Source organism: Bos javanicus, chromosome 29, assembly GCF_032452875.1.
Source record: "Bos javanicus breed banteng chromosome 29, ARS-OSU_banteng_1.0, whole genome shotgun sequence".
Classification (NCBI taxonomy): Eukaryota; Metazoa; Chordata; class Mammalia; order Artiodactyla; family Bovidae; genus Bos; species Bos javanicus.
The window spans coordinates 27600207-27609169 of NC_083896.1; the positions used below are offsets into that span (position 1 = coordinate 27600207).

At 37.0% G+C, this 8963-nt stretch overlaps 1 protein-coding gene across 1 annotated transcript; it reads left to right on the forward strand.

The window, feature by feature from the left end:
* The first annotated feature begins 2523 nt into the window (after positions 1 to 2523).
* LOC133241800 (olfactory receptor 8D2-like) lies at positions 2524 to 3722 on the forward strand. Its single transcript, XM_061407718.1, has one exon. It carries the CDS (start codon positions 2606 to 2608, stop codon positions 3545 to 3547), a length of 942 nt encoding a protein of 313 aa, XP_061263702.1. The 5' UTR covers positions 2524 to 2605; the 3' UTR covers positions 3548 to 3722.
* Positions 3723 to 8963: the final 5241 nt, after the last annotated feature.

Below are 8963 nucleotides of genomic sequence, written 5' to 3' on the forward strand. Positions count from 1 at the left end.
TGTAAATGTAACCAAAGAAATTTTTTTAAAAATAAAGAAAACCTAGGTAACTTTCGTGTAAATATAGGCTACTGTCTGAGAGTATTGCTTTATTTGAAGACTGAAAAAAAATTAGGGGTAGAAAGTTTGCCAAGGTCGCCATGTTGGTAGAATTTGAAGGAAGAGAGAAAAGTAAACAGTTAAGTGCAGATCTCTGCTAGGTCCCAGGGTCTGTGTTGAATGTCTACAGAGCAACACTATTGCTCTGTTGGAATACTGTTCTGGGTGAACTGCTGTAGGGAGTAGTCAAGAAGAGGTGATAAGGAATAGAAAAAGAATGGAGAAAAGGCACTAAAAATTCTTAATGTCTAGTTCAAAATATCAGATATAACAATAAAAATGACCAAACCAAACTTTATTGATAACTTTTCACATACCAGGAACTGCTTTACGGTGTTTGTATGCATCATACCTGATTGATCTCATCCAGTCCCTTGGCTTTTAATGTCATACATGCACCGATGATTCAGAAAATAATGTCCTAGGCAGACCTCCTCTGAACTCCAAACTCATACCTTCAGTTTCCTACTCAATATATCCATTTGGTCATATAATAAGACATCCAAATTAAAATATTGAAAATAGAAAACTGCCTCTTAAACCTGCTCTATACCATGACCATTGATCCAACCTCAGGCCCATATCCTCCATCCTCTTTCTGCCACTCTTTCTCAGATGCCCGTATCCAACTTGTAATCCAGCTGCAATTTTTCTGACTACTTCTCGATATCCCCATCATTACTAGTCTGGCCCAAGCTATCATCTCTCAACAGGAGCACATTTTGTCTCCTATCTGATTTCCCTGAATCACCTTGTTCACTCTTAAGTGACCATTCTTGACAGAGCAACCAGAGCCTGAAGGATCCTTTTAAAAATACATCAGAGCACAGAACACTCTGCCTTCTGCAAACTCTCCAGCATTGCCCCATCATAGATGAGATGAGATTCACAGGTTTTACCAATACCTGCAGCCGGCGCATAGTTCCATTTACAGCCTCCACTTGTCTTTCAGGCTCTGTATAGTCCAGCCGCACTGGCCTCCTAGCGTTCCTCCAACACCCCAAGCATGCTCTCTGTCAAAGTCTTTACTCTGGGTATTCTCTCTGCACAGAACAATGTTTGGCTTCCAGATTTATCTAGACATGCTTGACATATAACACTGTATAAGTTTTAGGTGTACAATATGATGATTCAATATATGTATATACTACAAAATTATCACACTAAGTTTAGTTAACATCTACCATTTCACCTAGTTACAATTTTTTCTTGTAATGAGAACTTTAAGATCCAGTCTATTAGCAACTTTCAAATATATAATATAGTATTGTGAACTATAGTCCACCATGCTGTATATCATATCCTCAGGGTTTTTATCTTATAATTGGAAGTTTGTATCTTTTGATGCCTTTAATTCATTTCACTCAGGATAATTTGTCTTTAAATTTTTAATTTATTTTTAGCTGAAGGGTTATTGCTTTACAAAATTGTATTGGTTTCTGCCATACATCAACATGAAGCGGCCATAAGTATACATATGTCCCCTCCCTCCTCTCCCTACCTCCCACCTCCCACTCCATCCCAACCTATCCCACCCCTCTTAGCTGTTATCCAGATACTGACATGGCTGCCCCACTTTGGATCCCATTCATAGAGGGCAAAGAAAGACTGAAAAAAGAGTCAGGTCACTGTGGATTTGTAGGTGGCAGGTTTAATAAATGAAGGAACTTGTGAGGCTTGTCTCTGGTGGCCATATGGCAGTAGAGCTCCACACCTGCCCCCCAGAATCTTAAAGGTTTATTTAATGAAATAAGCAGTGAAAATATTATTGCTTTCAAATTGTGTGATTTAATGCAAATGTTTCCTTAACCTCTTTCTCAGTCTCTCAGTCAAGCAAAAACAAAGAAAAAGTCAAAATATCTTGGAGGAAATAAGCACTTTGCAATTGGAGTCAGAGAAGACCAAATTAAAGATGTTAAAGATGACAAAGCCAAGAGGAGAAATGCAAGAGATACCAGCAAGAGACCAGTTATACTCGGCCTTGAGACATTGGAAGAGAGAATAGATTGTTGCAGACTGGACATCAACAAAACAGGGCGGTAACACTGTACTGTTTCTCTAAAGGTGTCTGAATTACAGAAAGGTAGTTTTCCATTAATTGTTGTTGTTCAGTCACCCAGTCGTGACTCTCTCTTTGTGACCCCATGGACTGCAGCATGCCAGGCCTTCCTGCCCCTCACCATCTCCCCAAATTTTCCCAAGTTCATGTCCATTGCATCGGTGATGCCATCCATCCATCCATTAATAGGGGAATCTAAAATTCCATTTGTAAAGACAAAATGGTTTTCACCCCTAAATGTCACTTGAGAGTAGTAAAAACTGAAACCAAATAAAGCACCAACATCTTGATAAAGTCTTCAATCAAGAATAGATTTTAGTCTCTTGTTTCCTGAAATTCTGGGTCAGTTAGAAACCATGCCATTCATCAGATCTTGGATTGTTAAATCTTGTCAGATGACAATATTTGGCCAATGAGACTCTCTTCCCCAAACCAACTGGGAGAAGAATGGATACAGGAAATCATTCTTCAGTAACTGAGTTCATCCTTGAGGGGTTAACAGACCAGCCAGGACTCCAGCTCCCACTCTTCTTCCTGTTTCTATTGATCTACATGGTCTCCATGGTGAGCAACCTGGGCTTGGTCATTTTAATCAGAATCAGTTCTCAGCTTCACGTGCCCATGTATTATTTTCTCAGTAATTTGTCCTTCATAGATCTCTGCTACTCCTCAGTCATAATTCCAAAGATGCTGGTGAACTTCATGTCAGAGAAGAACTTCACTTCTTTCCCTGAGTGCATGGTCCAGCTCTTTTTCTTCTGCTTCTTCGGTATTAATGACTCCTACATGCTGACAGCCATGGCATATGATCGTTATGTTGCCATCTGTAACCCCTTGCTCTACACTGTTACCATGTCCCACAGAGTCTGTTTCCTACTGGTCACTGGTGTGTATATAATGGGGGCTGTTGGAGCCTCGATTCACACCAGCTTCATATCTAGTCGCTCCTTCTGTGGCACTGATGTTATCCACCATTACTTCTGTGACATCCTTCCTCTTCTGAATATATCTTGCTCAAGAGACTACACCAAAGAACTTTCTGTGATGATTTTGGTTGGATTCAATGTCTTTGCATGTGCTGTAGCCATCTTCATCTCTTATGCTTTTATCCTTCCCAGCATCTTGCGCATCCACTCAGCTGAAGGCAGATCTAAGGCTTTCAGTACCTGCAGCTCCCACCTTGCAGCTGTTGGGGTTTTCTATGGCTCCATCATCTTCATGTATTTTAAACCATCTACCAGTGACACAGTGCAGGAGAAAGTGGCCTCTGTGTTTTATACCACAGTGATTCCCATGCTTAACCCCCTTATCTACAGCCTTAGGAACAAGGATGTCAAAGAATCCATTAAAAAAGTTCTGAAGGGTGGGATAGTTCCCAGGTCTGTGTAGAAAACAGTACTTTTGAAAAGAAATAGCACAAATAGACCTTGTGTTTTCTTTTAGCTTGTTTTTAGCACTAATTATTTTCACATCAAGAGCCATTTTAAATTAAAAGGTCTGAATAACATATTTTCAATTACTCTTTAGGTGCCCCTATTCCCAAGTGTCTTTTCGGTTCAGTTCAGTTCAGTCGCTCAGTCATTTCCAACTCTTTGCAACCCCATGAATCGCAGCACGCCAGGCCTCCCTGTCCATCACCAACTCCCGGAGTTCACTCAGACTCACGTCCATTGAGTTGGTGATGCCATCCAGTCATCTCATCCTCACTGTCCTTAGTTTCCTACCTACTCAAGAAACAAACCCTTACCTACATTTCACCCTTTGGTATAAGCTTATAGGTACCTCAGAACTCCCTTTTTGTAATTTTTCTTGCTGAACTGAAAACTCCTGACCAAACTTTCTGAAGTTGTAATATCAAATGATGACTAAATATGTAAATCCCCTTAGGTATTTGCATTTTTAAAACACAACAGAGTTATAGACGCAATATACATTTTTTTTTGGTAAAACTTTTTAAGGAAATCTGTGAATGCTAAGTTGCTAAGTTGCTGCAGTCATGTCTGACTCTTTGCAACCCTATGTAGTTTCTACTAAATAAGAAGAAATAGTATTTTCCTAACATTTCTAGCCATTGTTATAACCATCAAAAATAACATCTGTCTTGTGGCAGTCTCAAGCAGGGTGGAGATTGGGATGAGCATGGAATAAAAGAACAAAATTATTTTAAATTTTCACTCTAATTTTAACTTACATATTTTCTTTTTTTTAAATTTTATTTTATTTTTAAACTTTACAATATTGTATTAGTTTTGCCAAATATTTTCTTTCCAACTTATTATGTATTTTAAATTGGATCTTAATAAGACTTTCTTCTGGATGACTTCTTTAGTTATTCCCTACTTATTTTCTCACTGTTCATAGTAATTCCTGTGCCCCACCATAGCATTATATCTCACTCTTCCAGTCAATCAATCAGTTTTTGATGGACAACCATGTGCCAGACAGGCAAAATCCCTACCCTTTTAGGGAAAAAACAATGAAAAAGAAAACTTACACATTGCATATAAGGAGGAGAAATTTTAAAAGTGTTCTTTAAACAGGGAAAACAAATGTCAGAGTAATGGTAGGTGACAAAGGGATGGTGGGGAAGGAAGACAAATATCTGTAGGGCTTTATGGGAAGGTTTGAAAGTTTTGACTGTCCTTCTAAGTGAAATGGGAAGTCACTGAGGGTGTGAACAGAAAAAGACCTGATCTGATATACAGGTGACTCTTGCTCTTTCTGCTGAATGGGCCTAAAAGCAATGAAATCCAAGTAACAAAGATCATACCTATCATCTAATAATATTTGGATTCTAACTATGACACTCCACTAAAAGAAACCAAGACTTAATTGAGAAGTGGCAGATTCCAAGGTAGGATATCTAAAATTCAGAATGAGTCTAGAGCATCTCAATATTTCATAGAGGAGGAAAGTGCCCAGTAATTTTGGAGATGTATCAAAAGGAAGGAGCCCATACTGGACAAATTTAGAGCAATTTAAATATCTGAATGGATGGCTTATGAGATTCTATGAGTCCTTCCTGATATAAAAATAATAACAATGACAATAATAAAATTGAAATAATAGAAAAGGGAAAGTACTTCTTTACAGAATGCTGTCAACTAATGACAGAATGATATCATTCTATATCTAAATAAATCTGTATCTGATATAAATGTATATATAAACATTATATATAAACATTTATTAATTTACATAATCATAATTATATATATGTTTATAAATATAAATTCAGATATAAATCTATATCTGAATTATATAATTAGAAACTTATCAAGTTGCAATAACCATACTAATAATTGAATTAGCTAAGAATCATCAATCGAAACTAAAATCAATAGGTTGAAAGTACCTCCCTTTTAAGGGAGTAAGAAAAAGACAGACATACAATCTTAAGGTGTCATGTCACAGATTCCTCATTCATAATAAAGTAAATGGAATACCTCTACAATAGTAAATTTTAATGGAAACCTTTTTTAACCCAATGATTAAATTTAACATTAGCAATAAGGGAACAAATTGATGTCTCATTCCTTCTGTGATTTTCTGAAAGAAATAACACAATGTCACCTAAAGTAGCCATCTGAGCCAAAGATGTTTAACCTGAATTTAATCACAAGGAATTAGACAACTGAAAACTGAAAGATCATCAAACATAATGAACCATGTTCTTTTTTATTTTTTTTTATTTATCTTTAATTTTTTTTTACCATGTTCTTTTTAAATGCCAATGTCATAAAAGACTGAAAAAGGCTGGGAAAAAGACTTTAAATTATGTATACTAAAGAGAAATGTCAATTAAATATTATGCTTAGTTAGCTCTTTGATAAAAAATAAAACAAAAATAATCTGTAACACACATTATTGGGGACAACTGAGAATTAAATGTGGGTTATATGTTCATCAGTAAAAGTGAATCAATGTTAAGTTTTCTGAGTGTAATAGTTGCATTGTGGTTGTATAGGAGGACATCTCCTTTCCTAGGGGACTTATGCAAAACTGTTTAAGGATAAAGTGTCATGATAGGTTGTGGATAGTCATCTCTCAAATGAGATGGCATTGTGTTTGTGTGTGTGTGTGTTCCCAAATTAAACACAATTCAGTTTTATGGTGACAATGGCCATGTTTTTCTTGTGTGCCTTTGTATCTCTAATACCTAGGGTAACAAATGACACACAGTTGTTCAAACAAAATTCACTGAATGACTCAACGAATCTCTGTGAATAAAAGTGATAAGCAGGGATTACATAAATGAAAAATAAGTAGAGGTAATGCATGCAGTCAAACTCCTAGATGCAGATATTTCTCTCCTCTGGGAATAAACCTGTCTAAAATCAAAATAGAATTTTGATTTCTAATTATGTCTGTTTTTCTACTGTATGATTTGTTTCTTTATATATTTTCTCTGGTGCTTTTTCTGCTTTATTAATTTCTTTCTCAATTTTGGAATTAAGAACTTAATTTATATTCTAGTGTTTATTTTTTTCCATTTTATTTATTTTTTTTTATTTTTAAACTTTACAATACTGTATTGGTTTTGCCATATATCAAAATGAATCTGCCACAGGTGTACATGTGCTCCCCATCCTGAACCCTCCTCCCTCCTCCCTCCCCATACCTTCCCTCTGGGTCATCCCAGTGCACCAGCCCCAAGCATCCAGTATCGTGCATCGAACCTGGACTGGCGACTCATTTCATATACGATATTATACATGTTTCAATGCCATTCTCCCAAATCACCCCACCCTCTCCCTCTCCCGCCAAGTACAAAAGACTGTTCTATACATCAGTGTCTCTTGTGCTGTCTTGTATACAGGGTTATTGTTACCATCTTTCTAAATTCCATATATATGTGTTAGTATACTGTATTGGTGTTTTTCTTTCTGGCTTACTTCACTCTGTATAATAGGCTCCAGTTTCATCCGCCTCCTTAGAACTGATTAAAATGTATTCTTTTTAATGGCTGAGTAATACTCCATTGTGGATATGTACCACAGCTTTCTTTATCCATTCATCTGCTGATGGACATCTAGGTGGCTTCCATGTCCTGGCTATTATAAACAGTGCTGCGATGAACATTGGGGTACACATGTCTCTTTCCCTTCTGGTTTCCTCAGTGTGTATGCCCAGCAGTGGGATTGCTGGATCATAAGGCAGTTCTATTTCCAGTTTTTTAAGGAATCTCCACACTGTTCTCCATAGTGGCTGTACTAGTTTGCATTCCCACCAACAGTGTAAGAGGGTTCCCTTTTCTCCACACCCTCTCCAGTGTTTATTGCTTGTAGACTTTTGGATCACAGCCATTCTGACTGGCGTGAAATATTATTTCCATGCAGTGAAATGAGTAGATATCAAGTAAGCAGATGGATCAGTTTAAAAAATGAACACCCTGTGTAGCCTATACCCCCCAAAAAATGTAAAATATTTCCATAACTGAGAATGTTCCTTCTTGCCCATTGCTAATCAACATCCACACCTCCAAATCACTACTATTTTTTATTTTTTAACCATAGATGAGTTTTGCCTGTGGTTGATCTTCATATGAATTTTGGTGACAAGTTGTTCTCTCTGAGATAATTTCCAGTAATCTTAGCTCATCCATGCTCCCTTCTGTTGGTATAAAAGCATGAAATATAATATATTATGTGATCAGTCGTGTCTGACTCTCTGTGCACCATGGTCTGTAGCCTACAAGGCTCCTGTGTCCATATAATTTTCCTGGCAAGAATACTGGACGGGTTGCCATTTTCTTCTTCAAGGAATCTTCCTGACTCAGGGATCAAACCCATGTCTCTTTCATCTCCTGCATTGGCAGGCAGATTCTTTACCACTGAGCCACCTGGGAAGCCCAGTACAAAAGCATACTGGCTCTTTAGTGGATATCTTTTTTTTTTAGGACCTTGTGTCTCCTCCCCCATCTTCCTCCTTTGCACCCTTTCCTCCCTTCCCCCTCCCCTCCAATTCCTCTCCCTTTCCCCTCCTGCTCCTTCTTCTCCTTATCTTTCTTCTCAAGATTTTACATTTACCCACTCACTTTTCTTTTCCTCTTTCAATACAGATTCAAAAAGTTTCCTCTTCCTTCACTTAATTCTCTTTCCCTAAAGTGTTGCCTTTCTAAGGTTGCATCTTTGAGTCTTATGTGAACTCTCGTTACTTCTTTCCTATAGTCAATATTCTAGTCTACCAATACATTTTTTTTTGGTATTTATTGCATTTAAATCATATCATTTAATTCTAAGAGTTCAATACTTCTTTTTTTAAATTTAAATTTATTTATTTTAATTGGAAGCTAATTGGGGGGTTCAGGATGGGGAACACGAGTTCAATACTTCTGCTAGAACATAGAGTCATATTTCTACATATAGGTAGATTGAACTTAGTAGTGCTCTCTTTATATAGCTGTGCTGAAGGTGTAGTGATTATGCAGTTTCATTTTTTCTTCTAGTTGATCTATACAACTTTCAGGAGAATGTATGGAGAGATTTCAATTTGCACAGGTGCCATCACCTCAGTTACCTCCAAAGTTCTCAACAAAATATTTAAAATTTTTAAAAGTACAACCAAATAGCCGAATAATAAACAATTAGTCTACATGATTGGATATCAAGGGATTGCATACAATGAGACACTATGACATTACAGCAAAAAGGTTACAATTTAAGAGACTCACAGTACTAGGTGTTGGCAAGAATCTGCAGTAGCTGGAACTCTCAGGCATCACTAGTGGCAGTACAGCATTACCAACTGAGTTGTAATACAGTTTGGCATTATTTTCTAATACTAAATATTAATCTTCTTTATA

Excerpts from the sequence above, each read along its gene's own strand:
- LOC133241800 (XM_061407718.1), top strand. The coding sequence starts at position 2,606 with ATGGATACAGGAAATCATTCTTCAGTAACTGAGTTCATCCTTGAGGGG.